Raw genomic sequence first — 19,679 nt, forward strand, 5'->3', positions numbered from 1 at the left:
TCTTGGGACCTTATTATTTCTTTCTCGAGAGCGGTAACAGCAGTCGAGTATCCCATTACAATATCAAAGTCTTAATATTACACATATACCATTTATACAATATGGCTTTACGACCATCGCTCATTACACGAGGAATTTCCACATCCGGACCGAGCGATACGGGATCTCCTGCTCGCGACGATGCCAAAAAGAATATGCTAAAAGCAATGCGTCCATTGCCGACGCAGCATTATTGGAATATATATTTCGATAGGTCAGTGCTTCTCTTTATGGGATATGTGGATTCTGTGGGGTATTGGCTTGAGTACAATTGCTAACGGGGTACCAAATAGACAACAGAAGGATCAAAAGCCTGCCGCAGATGGGAGTTATACTGCTACCCTTGACAAGCTTCCTACACAAGTCGAATCGATTCAGGACTTTTGGCGTTATTGCAACAATACCCCGTTCGATCAGATTAAAATGAGAGAGTCGATTTATTTATTCAAACAAGGGTTTCAACCAGTATGGGAAGATAGAAGGAATATCAATGGAGGTAGTTGGACATTTAGAGTCCCTAAGCAAAATGGTCCGGACTTTTTCACTAGAGTTCAATTGATGGCTATAGGAGAGAAGCTTCAAGGCTGTTTAGAATCAGGTAAGCGGGTTTACACGAATCCTTCGGTTGGAAAAATGCCAGCCCCTTTTACAAGCAATTGAAATGGGAATATGGAAGAGAGTCAAAAACATCAAATTCTTGGTCTCCATAATGTCTGGGTGCTCTATGAACAAGCGTTCTAGTTTACGGGTTTGAAGTGTGGAAGGCTATGGAATGGAACACTACCGGGAATCGGTACTAACATACGAATAGGCGATCAGCTTTGTGGTGTTGGACTCTCCGTTCGTTTCAATTCTCACCTTATCTCAATCTGGCATCGTGATGCCTCGAAACAGAAATCCATCGATGCGTTACTCGCTACAGTAATGGAGGAACTTCCCCAAGAACTGAAACCCAAGCCCGACAATTTCTTCTACAAGAAACACTCAGATCACGCCGGATTCAAAGCTCCACCAGCGGAAAGTACATCCGAGTCCGCACAGACTGAGTCTACTGCATCTAAAATTCAGACGGAGGTTCCAGCGGCTTAGACTAGCTGTTTCATTCATGATATCATGGGAATTATATGGGAATTGGCGTCACAAATATATCATTTAAGGTCAGATAATGAGAATTATCCACAAGGTGGAAAGGTGTTTTTGTCGGATAGGACTGGATTCTGCATAATCTTGTCGGCGTTCGTACTAAGAGCAATCAGCTAGATAAATGGAATATGTGCAACAAACCAATGCTTCGCTAGACTCCTATCCCCCCGTGTATGTAACTCCGCCAAGGGTAATTTCAATCCAATCCCAAATGTCATGCCAGGAATGCCACCAATGAATCATGTCCCAAAACTCCACGTGCGCCAAGTGCTCGAGATCGCTCATCATATGTCAAATTGACCCATTCATCCAACTGTCACCTCCACATCCCCGCCCTCCTCATGACATCTTCAAACTCATCTCTCTCCACGCCTTTCCCGACTCCCTGCCCGCCATTCGCCTCCAGCAACATACTAACCAGTAAATCCTCATCCACATCCTCCTTCAACACCCTCGCAACCCTCTTCAAGGTCGCCAATGTAATTTTTCCCATATCCTCTCCGCCTCCACTACCGCCCTTCTTCTGTCCGGCATTTGAAAATAGTCGGAACGCATCATCTACATCTTTTTTATGTGAATCCGATGTTCGAGTCCGGGAATGAAATTTAATAGCGCAGATGGCAACGAAATGCCGATAGACTGTAAAGCCTTCGTCTTCCGGATCGAGGATGCTGTGGTATTCGCGGAGTTCGGAGGGGGTGGGGGTAAGTCCTAGGGCGCTGTTTCAGAATTAGTACATATCTTCTCTCACAGGAATTCCCGTCGTATATGCAATAAATCAAGCAGAGAAATAAACGCTCTAAAAAGCGAAAGAGAAGTGGTACACACATCAACGCCCTCCTCACATCGCCCATAGCAATAACACCCTCTTTCTCGCCCTCCATCTTTTGCGAAAATAATGAAAACGCCTCTTTGATCTCTGTTTCTTCCGCAGCGGTGATATTGTGTTCTTTAGCTAGCTTGGACCGCGGTCCAGCTGCTGGCGCAGAAGTATCTTTGCGTTTTGCTGGCTGGGGTTTTGTTAGTCATTCGTTAGATTTGGAGAATGGGGAGGTGGGGGAATACCATTCTGTACCAAGCAATAAAATAAAGAGGTGCGCAAAGACTGTTGTTATGAAGCAGCAAACTGAATTGGAGGATAAAGTAAAATCGTGAGTTTCATCTGGATATTGATAAAGATTGCCCGCCATATGCATGACGCGAAGGCCTTATTGACGAGGCTGAAGTGGATCGTTCTGGATTGCCCAATCGGCTTTACCTAGATCAGACTAGTCTCTCTCTAGCGTAAAACTAGTGAGCCGTATGAAAACCTCGAAATTTTTCTCGAGAGTTTCTTTCTTTCTTTATCAAGTACACAATGGCATTCGTTCATGCAGAGAAAGTTCTTCAAACAATCAGATCCTCATCAAACATGGAGATCAATTGATTCTTCTCTGAAGACAAGTAGGTATTCTTCTTTCAGCACATCATTATTTCCGTTCTTCTTCAAACAGAAGAACCCCCCAACATCCGCTTCAAAATATTGCTAGAGCTTGCCGAGTCTCAACCCAGAGCGAGCAAGTGTGGACAGTGAAGCAAGAATAAAACCCGGGTCACGATTTTGATTCTTCGAGACTTTTCCTTGAGGTATCCTGACTATAAAACTCGTCGATGAGTTTTGTGCTCGGTTCCTTTAGGAGACATTTGATATTTGGTGGGATGAGTTTAAGGACTTGGGAGGGACGATGTTTTTGGTCGACTAGGTTATGCAATATATTTACATCTTTGAATATCGTTTTGTTGTGTGGCTGTGATGTGTATTTGATCTGATTTGTCTTTTGTGAAATTTATGAATGGCCAAGCTGGTCATGAACAATGATATAGTCCGCTTCATATTTGGACTTTGGATCTCGGTATTGTAGGGTCTATCTGTCAATGCGATATGGACAAATTGGCTGCGCTACATTGTGAAACAACGTGTTGCTATCGGTGTTCGTATCTTCTTCGGGCATTTTACCCATCTACTTCGAATAATTCAAGCCTACTCATGGTACCAAAAGCACCGCAAGTGCATGATGGCTCTCTGCTACCATCATCACTATTCCCGTAGCGTTGAGTACCTGTATCCATCCAGCCGTTTTGGATGTCTTCGTAGCTAGCCTACCTTATAAGTTGGCTCCGGGTGATGCTAAGTAAGCGAAAGCAGACATCAGGCAAAATTAACAGTTTGGCACCAGGCGCCGTGATCCTAGCTCTCATATACCAACTCGAAAACATAACCAAGAATTTCCCTTCTTAAACTCTGCAACTCCTTGAATGTTTTGTTAGTGCGACAGCTTTCTGTGACTTGTACGGTTGCCTCTGCTCTTTCGTTTGTGCAGCCTCGAATGGGTGTATCTTGAGCCGCAAGCGACGATGTAAGTCGATCGATTTCGCACTCTCGCACAATAGCTCGTAAGAGATTCATGTTAGCTAGGTGTATTAGAGCTAATAACCTCATGAATTCCAATTTACTAGTGGCAAACTTCTGATATCTGAGGGTGCATTCTCGTAAATTATATAGCAGTGAATTTAGTTTAAAGTGGGGACATATAACAAACCTGCCAAAAAATGCATCTCGACACTCCTCGAATTTCATACTGCTGCCGCGCAGACTTTGGAAATAAATAATAGTAAACAACGAAATAAAAAGGCTAGCTGGAAGCTGTCCACACAAATTCAAGCAATCAAAAAAAGACTGAAAAAGATAAAGCGAGCTTCAGGATGACAAAAGGATAACGTCGACTTTATTATCCTCCCAGGTGCGTGGTCTGTAGCTGCCTAATCCTCGACCTCGTTTCATGGTAGTTGATGCAATCGCTCTACCACTTGCACTAGAAGCGGATTATTAGTTATAAGTTGCGAAGCTGTTTGGATATATATCGCTGAGTGGGAGTGGAAATGTGAGGATTCTATTGACTGAATCATGGCGTCTTGAAGTGAATATTGATTATGAGATGTTTTCAGCTTGTCCATTACTTCCAACATCTATCTATCAACCATTACAATTTCTACTCGCTCCGACCCTTCTTAGCCATGGGTACATATCCTGCCTATTCCATCTCCATATCGGTTGTTTTTCTAATGGTAATGCCTACCCATTAATCAAACTTTTTCCACCCTTTCTACCCTTTCTACCACAGTCGCTTCTTGGTCTTTCGATTCTCCCTCCGCAAATCTTTCTCTATCTGCATCTGCGTCTCCATTTCCTCCTATTTACTCCATTTCCATCCTTTCAGACCTACTCTAACATGTACTAATTCATATCCCGACAGCGATTTTTTCATCTCTTGAAGTTTTGTTAAATATTCACTCCACTGTTCATACAATATTCCCTCAAAACTCGTACCCGCCGCTTCGCCAGTCATGGCAAGTGATTCTGCGTTATCCTGTGCACATGACTTCTTTTCAAATCCTTCTTCACAGGCTCTGGGACATATCCAATAGCAGGCATCGGGCAAGGTGTAACATACTTCGTCAGCTGGAACCGCTATCTTGTCGCCGATATGGCCGCAGATGTGAAATTTGATGACGTTGCGATATTATGTGTTGAAGACTTTGTAAACGCTACCGACTGGGATTTGGTTTCTTGCCGTTGGTGTATGTTTACAAGGTTGGGGAGTAACAGGAGGAGGTGCGTCACAGCTCACAAGGTTTTCCATTACCCTGTGGACATATTGTGGAGGCGTTGAGGAACTCATTTTCTGGGAAGCGTCTTGTAATATAACGCTGAGATGCGGAAGAGAAATGTGTCCAAGGAGACTTAGTGGCTTACATATGGTATACTACAGAATGAGGGTTGACTCAGAAAGTTCTGAGTAACATTCATAATTGTTCAGGCCTTACCATTCATAATCGTCTCTGCCATTATGATTGATTCCACTTCACGATGCTGAATCATCTTTATGTTCTGTCTAGAAACAAAGTTGGGGTCAATTATTCTCTAATTCACGAAAAGAATCTTGGTTGTAAGATACTAACTTGAGAAGAATGAACTAAACTCGTTCTCGTTTAAGCCCGTTGTTCTAACTCTCTGGTACTCTGCTATCGAATTTTTTTAATCATCTTCATGTTTTCGGCTCCGAGCCCGATTGTTCCCTTTGACAAGATGAAGAGACTGGAGCCGTTGAAGTTTGCCCTGATTCTCAACCATCCTCTTTAACCAGCCTACTCTTAGTTCTGGCGTAGGGGCCACCTCGCCATCTTGAAATCCATAGCCTCTGCGTCCAATACGAATCCATTCGTCAAAGAGCACTTGAATAACAATGACGCGCCACGGTTTCCCATTTCGATCGAGCTTATCCTCTATGAGGCCAGTAATTATGTTACAGCCCCAGCATTTTTTGTCGGCGGTACAGCAAACAGCTTTTTTGAGCACATATGTTGGACGAAGTAAGTCCTCGCGGAAGGGATCAAGTTCATGTGCTAGTATGCCCCCACACACGTATACGTTATATACTGTACGACCTTCGATTCGGTTGTTCGATGCTTGATCTTTTTGATCTCTGTGTCTCTTTAAACCACTTAGATGACAAACATAATTATCTGGATTGTGGTATCTTTCATTTGGGTCGCAAGAGCAAGGCCTTGGACTGCGTCTCATCATGTGTATAGGTCTGCTTGAAGTTGGAGATACTGAGGCGTCTATAAGGGATATCTATTTCTATGAACGGTTGTACAGTAGTAAACGAATAGCGAAACTTACTCAGTGCGATTTCTAAAAATAATAATGAGCAAGAATCATGGATAAGATACCGCAGCGACAGAAAGATGAGCGGGTATTACACAATGATATTGTAAGTATTGGCTATACGAAGGATTCTTGTGGTATGTTGTCAAGGTGTTATGTATGCAGGAGGGAAAGAACGAGGAGTGGGACAGAAAACCCTCATCCGTACAGAACCAAGTATATCAGTATCTGAAAAAGTATATCTTTCTGCGTTTGGGCTTCAGCAATGATCTTCATATCATATATCTAGCCTAAGTTTTCGTAAATCTAACAATAATGTGAGAATAACTTCACATTGATGTTGCGGATTACTTTCATATTCCACTAGTGGGGGGGTAGACTGACAGGACACTTCTCAACTTTCAACATTTGTACCAAATTTATTCTACAATTCTTTGATATCAAAATGTATCTTTTTATTGTTCGATTTTTATTAACTCGTTGTAATAATTCTCGAGATATCTAAACTGAGACTTCGAAAGATATTGTTAAGTCAATATTAACAGTGTCCCGTCAGTTCTCACACCCATTGGTGATCCTGATAGCAGAATCTGGCACAAACATCGCAAAGAAAAAATTGATGTGTCTATGGCATATAACGTTTTGGTGTTAAGATATTGGTGAGACATTGTCATGATTTATGTGACTGTCAGGTTGGGAAAAATCTCTTCGAATGATTCATATGCCGGAAATGCAGACATATTCATACAACTTTTGGAACAAGATTAATTTGACTATGTTGAGTTTTGGTAAAGTCAGGCTTGTTTATTCTCCTATTCTTTTAAAGAATCTTAAACTTAAGAAACTAATGGAAGTCAACTGAACCCTTCTCGTCGTCTTCGCTGTCTTTCTCGTTGCATTTGCTTCCCTTTATTCTGGTTCTGGTTTCTTATTCCATCCTCGAGTTTCTCCGGAGTTAACTCTAAGATCACACGCATAATCCACCTTGAGTCAAAAGGGGGAGGTGTGTGTCGCTGTCGGCAAATCCTTCATTGAACAGCCTACCCTTCCCTGTCCACAATTCTAATGGCTGGGTATTGAGAAACTCTCGAAAACGTTCCCTATCTATTGCAAGCTTGAGTTTTTCGGACTGGAATTTGACCGTGCGACAATGTTCACAAGCGTCGTAATTACAGCAAAGCGATTTCTCAATGGTGTACTTACGGCGCGGACGGTGCTCGGAAGATTCAAGTTCGAAGCATCGGGATTGTCCGCAGAGGTTAAATACAGAGTAGAGAATTTTGTCCCGAGGTTTGTTGCTACGATAATTGCCATTTCTCGCTTCATCGTTGAATGCGAGATGGTTGGATGGGGGAGGGTTTGGTTGGCCATAAGGAGGGGTCATTTGAGTGGAGTAGCCAGGATTAGACAAGCAATAGCTGGGTGGGCGGTGGGGCGAGGGAATAGCAGGCAGGGAGGTATGGTTAATGCCATAATAGTTTGACGTCGTGTGTATGCGTCAGGTTGAAGGTCAAGGGGTCGGGGTTTGTGTACGTAGCAATGCCATTAGCCTCCGGGAAATGATATAATAGTATTAAGACTTACTCGACGTGAATTTAAAAACTGACAATTGAGGGTAAGCCAACTAAAGGGAAGAGGTAGGTAGAGTTGCAGATGAGTGAGTAGAGATGCGAAAATAGACGGATTCCACACAATAATGTTGTGAGTAATGGTCGCTTGAAGCTTTCCCACAGTATGATGTAAAGATGTAGAACATTGAAGAAAAAGTCTGAGAAGGAGCTTGTCAAAGCTCTTAAGCACATATAATTAGTGTACTGCTATTATTCATATGGCGTATCTTTGTATGAATATATCAATATACTTGGTGTTTAATTAGTCGAAGAGTCTTTTTCGTCATTGAACAGCCAGATACCATACAATAACAAGTCGACCGACAAATTGACTTCTGTGTCATGTATGCCAATTTACTCATTGATAGTGATTCCCCATGAATCAGACCCTGATTCTACACATGCAGACCGTATTCATTGAGTGACTTTTCACTTAGTCTGAATATGTAAGAATACAAAAAGTCTCACTGAGCTATGATCGACACATTTATTTGGGTCCAGGGAGTTTCAGATTTCTGTCAAGTCAGAATTCAATATTGACTGTTCCTATACTGTTTGGAAGGAGATTTAGAGCGTTTAAGAATAACACCAGTCGATGTTGTGATTACTCATTGTTGGGAACGAGGAGTTTATGAGTTCCAGAAGCTCAGCACCGGCCACAACCTGTACAAGGTCTGTTTGGATATCACTTCCACTTTCTGCCAAAGCTGCCACGATATGAAGATATTGCAACCTTTGCAGTACCCGTGGGAACAACTATTGTATCTTTCTTCAAACTCATTTCCTTTTCCTCCTAAATTATTCGAAGAGATAAACCGGCTTCATATAATGAACCTGCGACAACCTCAAATCCTCAATAGATTTAACGATCTAATGATCTCCATGCAATGGGTGAGCTGTCTCCTCATACCGATATCCAGCAAGCCCCCATTTATCTTGAGGACTTCGAGAAAAAACACCTTTTTCATCATGTAAGTTAGGCGATACATCGTCACCATAGTAGCCAATCTCGTGCGGGCGTCGCATGAAGCGGCCACAGAGATAGGTATCAATGAATAGTCTGATGAGCTGCGAGCTTAATATCCTACCCAGTAAGGGGTAGGCTAGGTATTTGTTTGTTGGACTTATTGTTGAGTTTCTCTGTCATCTGCCACCGTGTCAATCAAATCGGGTTCAACTTCAAGTGCTGTCAGTTCGCGTCATGAACAACTAAACAGTCACCTATTCATGATTGAACAAGGTACTTCAAATTACTTAACATCGTGGTAGTATGATTACATATATCCCAACTGGATCTCAGCTCGAAAGAACTTGATAGAAATCACCTTGGTAACAAATGATTTTCCATGGCTCTCAAACACGGAAGTCCATCTTGCAAAGGATGCACACAAGTCCTCACAGTTTTTGAGCTTATGATTATACCAGTCGCTTACCATAATCTCAGGCTTGCTTGAAGCAAAGAACTCTAATCACGCAAGCACTCTTCAAGTACTTCACACTTGCAGACTGGTCGAAATTTCGACCATCAATCCTATGTAATATGTACCTTTCCTTAGAATTTTCTATTTTAAGTGGGTGTCAGTTCTCAACAACCAAAAAAGAAGTGTGTGGTCAAGCTCCGGCATTGGTTGATAAGAAAGTTATATACATACCACGTCTCAATTTGCTCACTAACCATGAGGTCAGAATCTCTTGAAAGTGGCGGAATTCAGACTATCAAGAGCAACATAGTAAGTGCTGGGATATCAGAACACTGCGAAAACAAACGGAACGAAACTACGAGAACAGGTGCTGTTATTCAAGGAATAAAACTACGAGACCAATTGCTGTTATTCCTTGTTAGCGAAATTCATTGAAGTTGTAGAGTGAAAAGTGAGGAGCTTGACCACTACACTATATCATTTGTTTTGATTATTTCATGCATAGATTGAATTACAAAGTCAAGTCAGAGCCCTGCATCAAGGTACTGGGAGGGAAGGAAGAGTTAAAGGTAGATATGGGAGGTGTTGGGGGGGAAAGAGCTACGAGACGATGCGGGTATTATGTGGAGCAACCTTATAGATCCCTGAATGCATACCTCAGTAAGTAGATGGTTCAAATAAAAGAACACAAACTTTCAATACCCTGGAAAAGGAAGCTCCGATGTACTTAAACTACACAGTAGGTGATTATTAAAATGTTGTTCCTGTGCCGTTCCGACATTGATATTCTAATGTCCAAATTCAAATGAATGCAAAATCTAGAGTATGACAATTTGAAAGAAACCAACGTGATAAGCAAAAATACAACCGAATAGGTGGCCTCCAATCCTAGAACAGTGGCTTCCTCCTTTGAGTGTAGACAGACAGAATACTGGATGACAAAATTCATTATCGGAAAGGGCTCTTGTACATGCAGAGGGAGTAAAGAGGTATAGGATTTTGTATTTCATTTGGCAAGCGACATACCAGAACATGATACTTCAAGTGAAACAGAAAAGGAAACTCAAAAATTGCTTTCGAAGATTCACACCAGAAAGTTCGAAGTCACACTTGTGAGCTCAGAATTAACCTTGAGTTGAGGTCGCTGCATTCATTAATTTGACTAAACATTCGTACATAGTTCGAAGAACTGTAGCTAATAGATGCGTTTTCACTCAGTCACCCTTGCCACGCAGACTTCTAAAGGAATAGGACTATCCCCATGATGTTGTCTAGATTCCAATGCTTCATCTATCTTCAGATTGCTCAAGTTTCGTTGAGATTGTGAATAGTGATGGGGTACTATGGTTCTCTCAAGAGGAAATCATACGGGAAGCAGTAGCACAATTCCCAGAGTCCCAGAGTATCCAATAGTCCGGACTGCAGTCCAACAATATAACTTTTGAACGTCCAAAAGCAATTAGAAATCTGAAAATATTTCAATTTTTCAATCAAAGTCAAAGTCTCAAACGATTTGAATGTTCTAATTGGTTTGGGGATTTGATAATCTTTGCAGTCCGGATCATTAGACGCCTTGCCTCAGACGCCTTGTCATAAAGTGTGCAGATGTCATTCAGTGTACCCATTCATGTGAAATCCCACTGTGAAAGAGGATTGAAATTCGCATGTTTGTAGAAGAGACCTTCGTCATCAAGCAAAGCGGCTCATTTCCCCACACCAAAAGATATCAAAAATTACCCCATAGCAAGAGCACGTGATTTCGTAATTTCGTCGCGACTCCCCGCGTCACTTTTGCCTCTGTGGTTCATTAGTTCTTTGCTTTTGTTTCCACAACCATCTCACGATTTATAATATAGCACTCGCCATCGCATTCTTCTACAAATCATTTGAGAATAATTACTGGTTGCTGTTCGCGAATCAATACATCCTATCTCAAATCTCGATTCACCTTTTGCGATTTTGTTCAATCTTCCAACTTTGCGATCAAACTATTGGACACAACTTGCAAAATAACCCCGCAGCCTGCGAAATTGCGACAATGGGCTCTTCAAATATAGCTCGAAAGGAGCGGCGCAAAAAACAAACACGTTTGACATTCGATCCAATCTCCACTGAAGTACCTTTAGATTCATCTGCGAAAAGTCAAGGACCATCGCCTGCGAAGGTTCGATACGAGAGAACGAATGGCGGCACATCTGCAGGAAATGGAGGAAGAATTACACGCAGTGGGATGTCTTCAGGTTCACCCTTGAAAGCAGGTTCGGGTATGAAAGGAAAATCTGGGGGCAAGGGAAAGAACGCGAGAGATGGAAAAATCAGTTTTGGATCATTACCAACGCCCGCGAAAAGCTCACAGAAAGATGAAATTATTATTTCAGATGCAGAAGTAACCAGCGGATCACGCCGAAGCACACGAGGTTCAAAAATGAAGAAGCCGATTATTGAGGATGCCACTGGTTCGGGAGACGAGTCTACAATTGAAGTTGAAGTAACGACCCCGTCGAAGAAGAATAACGAGGAACCCGCTGCCACGGAAGCTGCAGATGATGACTCGGACATTGAAATTACAGGTTCTACTACAAAATCTTCTGGAGGTAGTTTATCGAGGAGACGTTTTCTCACAGGTCGAGGCTTTATACAAGGTGGAAGTACATATAACGCCCCCTTACCTTCTTCTGGAAATCGTGGCAGAGCACCAAAAGCCCTAGCTCATAGCCTTAAACCTCCAACCCCCTCGAAGACTACGCCAAAGAACAGATCGGTAACATTGTCAGATACAAGTGAGGATGACGTATTCGCATCAAACTCTAGACCTTCACAACGCCCTGGCCTATTCAGTCAGAAGCTAGCTGCGCCAGTAGAAAGTAGCGATGAATCTTGTGAAGAGGCTGATGAGGATTCCGATGATGATATACTTCCATCTTCCACTAGACGTCGACAGGCAACACGGATAGTCCCGCAAGTTACACTTGAGATTGATTCCGATGACCCGGATGATGAGCCTCCAACCTCACCCATGAAGAGAAAGCGTCCCACCATCATTTCTGATGATGAAGATAGTATTGTTAGATCGCCTGTAAAGAGAGCGAGGGTCGTGGATGAGAGTGGTTCAGATGCTGATTTGCCGCCTATGACTAAGTTATCCAAGACCACTCCCCCTGAATCTGATAGTCCCGCCCCTTCCCCACAAGTCAAACAAAGAGGACCGCCCAGGAAGCACAGAACTGCTAAGCAGAAGCAATTAGAGATTCTCAAACGCAAGCGTGCTGGAGAAAGTAACCCTGTTCTTACAGAATCTGAGTCTGATGAAGAAGAGGTTGGCGGGTTATATGATTCGGGTAGTGATGCATTGACTACCTTTGAAGATGAAGAAGACGAGGAGGTGGAAGAGGAAGTTCAAGAAACGCGCAAACGAAAATCGCCCAAGAAGCCTGTACAAGATAATGAGGATGAGTATGATTCGGACTTTGTTGATGACGATGACGTTGGTCTTCTTGGAGTACCAGATTACGCTATGATTCCTCTACATCTCACGGCCGCAGCCCACAAACCTCTCAGAGAACATTTTGCCGAAGCCGTTGAATGGTGTGTTCAAAACAAGATCAATCCAGGTTTCAACCAAAATCTTATGCCCATCTACAAGGCGGCGTGGAATAAGCTCGAAGATGCATACAGTGGGTTATCTGGTAGCAAATTTGTTTCCACTTCATGGACTCGTGACTTTACCAAAGGTCTCTATGCCCGCCCCGAATTCATCACCAGGAGACTTGCTCCAGGAGAAGCCATTGATCTCTTAGGAGAGGCCAAATGCGAGGCATGTAATCGTAGGAAGCATATACCAACTTTTGGTATCACATTAAAGGGATCTGCATACCACAGGGATAGCTTAGCCGAAGTAGAGAAAGATGATAGTGATACTGAGGAAGATGATTCTGATGATGAGAAGGACACGCGGAGTTTGAACAGCAGGGATGAACCTCTCCCACCTCAAGACAAAGAGTTCATGGTCGGCTCGTAAGTTACAATTGTCTTTATGTTGGGGTATGGATTTTGACTAACCTGATCGTAAAGCGTCTGTAAAGAAAACGCAGAAAATGCACATACACTCATTCATTTGAAGTATGCACTTAACCAATGGGTCATAGGCAGTCTGGAAAGTCAAGGCCATCTCACTATTGAGAAGCTTGCCAAGAGAGACAAGATGAGCGCAAAGAAGAGACAGAAGGAAGTTAATGGAATTGTCGACAAGTGGAAGGAGGAGAAAGAGATTAAAGAATTGTATGGCATCTGGAAACAACAATTGGAGACGGCACAGAACGCCAGTACAACGGGAAGACGATAAGATACTACGTGGTAACTAGGGGTGTGAATTGGAGTCAAGCGTAGGAGAGGATGGAATTTTTGGCGCATAATGGTGGAGAACTAGGAAGATTTTATCGATGCTGGGTATGGCATCAGGCATTTGGGAGCGATATGTGGAAGCAGGTAGCGAAGATTTTGAAATCATGATTTTACTTCATTTTATTGCATTTCAAAGAGTCAGTGATTAGGAATGACTGGGAGCAAAATAAGTATCGAATTAGAGATACGGCGGGGATTTTATTGTTATCTAGTCGTAGGAGGCTGAAGACTATATCGATGATACAGCTCGATTTTAGATATCCAATAGCAAAATTATGAACAGTTAGTTCATCAATAATTGATAACGTTGTCTCAATCTCTCATGATTAATCTCTTACTAATTACCTTGTGGACTCTTGCACACATTACCTACCTACCTACCTAGTACTCCGGTGGCTTTGAGAGAGAAAAAGCATGGTTTCATACCTAGCTATCTACAAAGTACCAAGTTTGCCAATCCCGAGGGTAGTTCCAGACGTGGCGGTTACCAGGGAGGATTTATTGGCACACTCTCAGTCCCAAACATGCGATTCTCTTCTTTGCCATGAGAGTGATGATTACGCCCCCTCCCCCACCTCCCCTCCCCACATTCTGACGTATCTGCATCCATGTAGGTGTGTAGGTATGTCTGTCTGTCTGTCTGTCTGTCTGACTGACCAAGGAAAAAATAAACTCCCTAGTGTCGATCCTTGTGTTTTTTTGTTGTTGTTTATTGGATCTATTGCATTTGTTTACGATGGACGTTTCTGGGATGAGGGATGAGGGTTGTGTATATACTAGATACTCATGAGACATGTGGATAATATGTGTGTATGTGTGTGTATGTTATTATTACTAGGTATGTATGTATGTATGTATGTATGTGTGTGTGTATGTATGTATATTTGTATGTAAGTAGGGAGGAAGGGAGGGAGGAAGGGAGGAAGGGATCAATTCTTCACTCGGTCAAACAAGATATTAAAAACATGCTTCATGTCAAGGTGATGGCTGGGTAGGTGATTACATAATGTCGTATCCAATCTCTTCATTGGGATCCCTCTGTACGTGTAGAGAAAGCTATGACTTCATACATTTACACTCACAGACAGTTGAATGTCTGTTACCTACCCACAAGGATCATGGTTTTTTGATGTTGGTCGAGGTGGTATTTGAGTTATCTTGATGTTGATGTTGATGTTGATGTTGATGTTGATGTTGATGTTGATGTTGATGTTGATGTTGATGTTCATATTCATATTCATGTTCATGTTCATGTGGATGTGGATGTCTGGATTGGGTAGTGGGTAATAAGGTGTGGATGTGTGTCATTTTTGGGTGTTGATGCGTAAGGGTATTTGGGGTTGTGTGGAGTGAAGTATGAAGTGACAAAGGAAGAATACCGGTATTGGAGAATCTATCGACTCATTGCGATGGGATGACCACCATGGGAATCTCATTGGAATCATGACGCGTTACAAGCGTAGTCGGATTGGAATCTAGATGTTGATTCGATTTCCCAAAGGAATTTCTCTCAGATGCAAATTAAATTAAATTGAGTTTCTTGTATATCCACATCCATACAAATCTGACGGGAGATCTTCAGTCTAGTCTACTCGTGGTTATAGTTGGGAAATGTGGTGCGGAACGTGGCGTTGGTGTCCGCCAATGAAAGCGATTAGCTCCGTGATGAGCTCAGCGATGAGCTCAATTCCAAAAGTGACGTAGTAAAGTGGTAGCAATGGGAACTCACAGTCCCGGCAGAGATGATTACTCTTCACCCGCACCCGCCACAACCAGGTATAGGTCATTGCCTACTTGGGTAATGCTTCTCCACTCTTTAGTAAGAACAAACAAGGCTCCCATGAATTCCATCAAGGTTTGAGAAGAGAGTAATGATCAGATGAAATCCCAAGGCAAGAAACAAGTGGAAGTGGAAGTGGAAGGGGAAGGGGAAGTGAAAAACAAGGCAAGAGAAAAGCAAGAACGTACTTGATGATACAAGGTAATTGAATTAAAAGATTCAACTTTCCCCATGCCACGCTTTGCTTTTCTTTTTCCTTTCCTCATATTCGTGATACACAATAAACATCCCATCGCATACCAGACCATATCATACGAAAACACCAACACCACCACCACCACCACAACATCCAATACCCAATACCCAATACCCAATACCCAACAACGATTAACATACCAAGTTCTTTCACAAGTTTTTGATATCAATCCCATTATCCCACTTCCACAAATCACCCTCGTCATTATATCTTAATTCACCTCACCTCTTTATTCATCCCATCAAAGAGCCAATCAATTGCTACTTGCAAACCAATCACCAAGTTTAAGACGCCTCATTACCTCATTACCTCATACTTTACATATACTACCATCTCAGCTCCAACGAGTCTCGTACTCTTGACATTCGAGTAGATAGAAAGTCTCTTTCTTCTATTTTCGAAAACTTCTACACCTTTTCTTTTCTGTCGTGATACCCAGATACCCCAATATTAATCCATAAACCGCAATCATGTCTGTTAACGTGCCTGTCAACGAGCCCCAAAAGGAAAAGGATATCAATCTCAAATTGAAACTTTATGGAATGTACCAAGGTATGATTGGACTCTCCCTTGCCACCGGCACATGAGTGTATACACAACTTTACTAACAACACACTCGCGTAGCTTTCCAAGCTGGAAAGGTTCCATCTGTAAGTATTTTGTTTCTCCATCACCCCGTTCCCTCGCGCAATTGCTAATTTTCGATGTACAGAATAGTCAAATCGATGTTGCCCTCAACAGTTTCCTCGAGTCGAAGGCTCTCAAATCACCATCCAACAGGCTTTCCAAGGAAGGCCAAGAATTAGCTCAACAATTTCGTTCCGTGGTGGAACAGGCAAAACTCCTTCTTCTCACGAAGAACAGAGACGAACTTTTCCAAGATTTTGTTTGGCAGTGCGAGCGTCTTGATGGCGGAGCAGCAGCCGTTCCCGGAGCTCCTGTTGATCAGGCAACTGCCCAACAACACGGTCAAGAGGCAAAGGGAGGCCTCAAGACTCTCGGTCAATTAATTTTAACCAATGGACAATTCCGCAAGCTGTGTAAGTTGACGTAACATACTCAAATTCATGTCGAATACTAATATCTGAATTAGTGAATGATGCTGTCATCCTTTTACGCGATATTGCGGGTGACGCTGCTAGCAATGCCGCTGGCAGGCTCAACCCTTCTGAAGATCAATTGAATCAAATTGATCGTCCCGCCGATGACAATACCTGGCATGAAAATCCAAATGTTTCCGCTGGCAACATGAAGAACCAGGTGAAGCAAAAATTCCAAAAGAATCAACCTATCGACAAAAACGATGTCAAGGAAGCCATTGGCGATGCTAATCAACAAGCTCACCCAAGTGGATCTCGTGATCCAGCAGATACTGCTCAACTAGCTGGTCGTGATCAACAATACGGCACTGCCTCTGGAGTCGATGGCCAGGCTGGTGCTCAAGCTGGTGCAAATACCTTGAAGCAACGTGCTTCTGAGAACATCCCCGAAGAGACCAAAGAACGAGGCCGTGAGACGAGAGATAGAACCAAAAATTACCTTCAACAAAAATTGCCCGAGGAACGCCGTGATAATATTATCCACAGACTTAAGAAGATGGTTGTGGAGATTCAAGGTCATCCAGATTGTAAGTTTACCTATAACTTGCTAGTCCACTTATTTCAAAATTAACATGGAGCAGATATGCAATCTATCGACACTCTTCTCAACTTAGCCGAGCAGTATGGGGGACATGCGCATAATCTCGGCCAATCCGGATCTGGTGCGGTTAAAGGTGCACACACCGACAGCGCTCTAAAAACTGCGGAGAATGATTTGAAAGTTTGTACATCCCTGAAACCATCAAAGGAAGAATCTCAGCTAACAGAATGCAGACACTCATTGAGCGTTTTGCCAATTACACATCCAGCGATGATCTCATCGATTCAATCAACGCCATCTACCGAGATGCTGATTCAGACCCAGAGCTGAAGAAATGGTTCCAGCAGATGAACGCCTTCGTTCGCAAGTGTCTCAAGGAGCAAGGTTATATTCTGGAAGACAGCTCCACTCAACATTGGAACGAGCTCTACGATAGAGGCAACTTTCTTCTCAGAGATCGCTACAGACCTCATACTAATCGCATCATTGATGAGCTGAAATTCTTCGGAAATGAATTCGATAATGATGAACAGAACAAGCAATTTGCAGAAACCTGCCAAAAGTTCTTCAATGCCTTGGGCCACGACAGTAGTGGTAACATTAAATTCAAGAGGCACTTGCTTATGGATCTATCCAATGTCATCATTCCTGCAGCTCTCGAAAGAATCCGATACACACCAATTCCCAGAATCGAGTACAGAGATGGACAAAAGATGGAAATTGTCATCGAGAATCTAGTAGTTGAGAGTGATAACCTCATGCCCAACCTGCTCGATATTCAACATGGTATGTGCTAACATTCCTTTGCCCTCGCTCTGGTGTCACACAGTATCTGCTTCACACAGCAACGATCGATGCATTGCTATCTTTTGTTGCTTGGGGTCATGAATGATGTGCTATTGCCCATTTTTGAGAACAATTGCTAATCAAATGTTCATTACAGAAAGCTCATTTAGATTCGGCCGCAAGGGTTTCCACAACTCACAGAAAGGCTCATTCTTCATTGCAGTTCAAGGCATCCAGATGGATTTACGAGATATATCTTATTATATTAAGAGATCTGGTGGTCCTTTCAACCACGACGAGGGTATTCTCGATATTTTCCTCGGGGGCACTGGACTCAGTTTCGACATCAAATTGACTGCAATCAATTCAGGAGAGAAGAATCGTCAAAATTTCTTGAGATGTGATAGCGTCAAAGTTAACATGAAGAAGATCAAGCTTAAGATCAAGCAATCAAGACACAAGGGATTGCTCACCGTTGGAAAGTCGTTGGCGCTCAAACCTCTTACAAAAGCTGTTTGTAAGGCTATCGAGTTGGCCATCAAGCAAAAGGTTGAAGAAGCCGATGGATTCTTGTTTAGAATCAAGCAAGAAGCCGATCGAGCTCAAAAGGAGGCCACCGAAAACCCAGAGAATATCCCCAACATTTACAGACAATATCTTTCTGCTTTCCAACGACAAATGACTAAGGGACAAGAGAAGGCACAAAAAGCACAAGCATCTGTGGCAGATAAGCAATTCAATATGCCTATGACAATGGACGATTCGATTATGCCTCACGTTATCTTGCCAGGTGGAATCTCAGCCAAGGCAACCGAGCATAAGAATAATGCTAGACAAGGCGCCGATTGGAGATCACCTGTCTTTGGCCTTGGAAGTGCTCAAGGGTCTACAAGTCTTCCCCAACCAAAAGAAATCTCAAGAAAACCACATTCTGTTACTCAAGGTGGCGTACGAGGTCCACAGAACATAGGTAACACAAGCACTCACGGTGCTCAACAAGGCTATGGTCAACAAGGTTATCCTGAAGGTACTGGCCAAGCTTATGGCCAAGGTTACCCCCAAGATGCTGGACAGGACTTTGGAAAACAAGGATATGGTCAGTCAAACTTCAATCAACAAGTTGATGCTGCTTTCGACAACACCGGTGCAGGTGTACTTCCTAGCACTACTGGCGTCGGTATTCTACAAGGTCAAAGTGCTAGCAACGGTGCTATTGGCAATGGCGCTTCAAACCATAAAAATGTCCTTCCTTCCAATGGAAATACACAATTGGGAACCAACAACCCAGTTTTACAAGGTAGAGTTTAATTACCTTGATCGATACAAATGCATAATCTCTTTTTCTTATGTTTTGCGGAATGGGATTGTTTCCTCATAAGATATCGCTACCGCGGATAATACCAATGCATATTTGGGGTTTGGTGGGGTCAAAAAATACAAAACTGGAGTGGATGGAGGATGGACGATGGTTTCATTTGTTTTTTCTTTACTTGTTTGCATGGGCTTCACTTTGATACCTGATTGATTTTTTTGCTTCTTAATTGCCGATTCATTGGTGATCGAAAGATACCATAGCGTTTTTATTGGGCTGGGTGATGGAAAGAGAATCATGAATTGGAGATTCATGATTGTTCGTTGAAAGATGGACGCAGCCATGAATTATGATGATGTGATGGTTGGGACATGACGGAACTCCTTTGACCATCTTCTTAGGGTTCAAAATAGCGATTTCTTATATGTCATTAATAATGAAGATACTTCTAGCGATTATTATAATCTTTTTCGTATGGTGATATTAAACTGTGAAAATGATGGTGAGTGAAGCGAGGTGAAGTGAAAGAGATGTTGATAATGTAATGGTTGAAGATGTTGTTCTTATCACCAAATGGGAAGT

General features: G+C 42.6%; 4 protein-coding genes across 4 annotated transcripts; 3 read left to right on the forward strand and 1 right to left on the reverse strand.

The window, feature by feature from the left end:
* Positions 1-101: 101 nt before the first annotated feature.
* On the forward strand, positions 102-1,128 carry Bfra_006759 (putative translation initiation factor 4e protein; the record flags this gene model as incomplete). Its single annotated transcript, XM_037337128.1, has 3 exons — positions 102-253; positions 333-637; positions 851-1,128. 3 exons carry the CDS (start codon positions 102-104, stop codon positions 1,126-1,128), a joined length of 735 nt encoding a protein of 244 aa, XP_037198494.1.
* A 370-nt stretch (positions 1,129-1,498) lies between these two features.
* Bfra_006760 (putative ef-hand superfamily ca2+-modulated protein) lies at positions 1,499-2,372 on the reverse strand (the record flags this gene model as incomplete). The annotated part of the gene is made up of 3 exons (XM_037337129.1): positions 1,499-1,901; positions 2,011-2,192; positions 2,310-2,372. 3 exons carry the CDS (start codon positions 2,370-2,372, stop codon positions 1,499-1,501), a joined length of 648 nt encoding a protein of 215 aa, XP_037198495.1.
* An 8,587-nt stretch (positions 2,373-10,959) lies between these two features.
* Positions 10,960-13,263, forward strand: Bfra_006761 (putative transcription factor iiic-like protein; the record flags this gene model as incomplete). Its single annotated transcript, XM_037337130.1, has 2 exons — positions 10,960-12,935; positions 12,993-13,263. 2 exons carry the CDS (start codon positions 10,960-10,962, stop codon positions 13,261-13,263), a joined length of 2,247 nt encoding a protein of 748 aa, XP_037198496.1.
* A 2,565-nt stretch (positions 13,264-15,828) lies between these two features.
* Positions 15,829-19,093, forward strand: Bfra_006762 (uncharacterized protein; the record flags this gene model as incomplete). The annotated part of the gene is made up of 7 exons (XM_037337131.1): positions 15,829-15,910; positions 15,983-16,008; positions 16,071-16,398; positions 16,452-16,985; positions 17,040-17,179; positions 17,233-17,785; positions 17,943-19,093. 7 exons carry the CDS (start codon positions 15,829-15,831, stop codon positions 19,091-19,093), a joined length of 2,814 nt encoding a protein of 937 aa, XP_037198497.1.
* Between the last annotated feature and the right edge of the window lie 586 nt (positions 19,094-19,679).

Source organism: Botrytis fragariae (assembly GCF_013461495.1).
Source record: "Botrytis fragariae strain BVB16 chromosome Unknown tig00000000, whole genome shotgun sequence".
Classification (NCBI taxonomy): Eukaryota; Fungi; Ascomycota; class Leotiomycetes; order Helotiales; family Sclerotiniaceae; genus Botrytis; species Botrytis fragariae.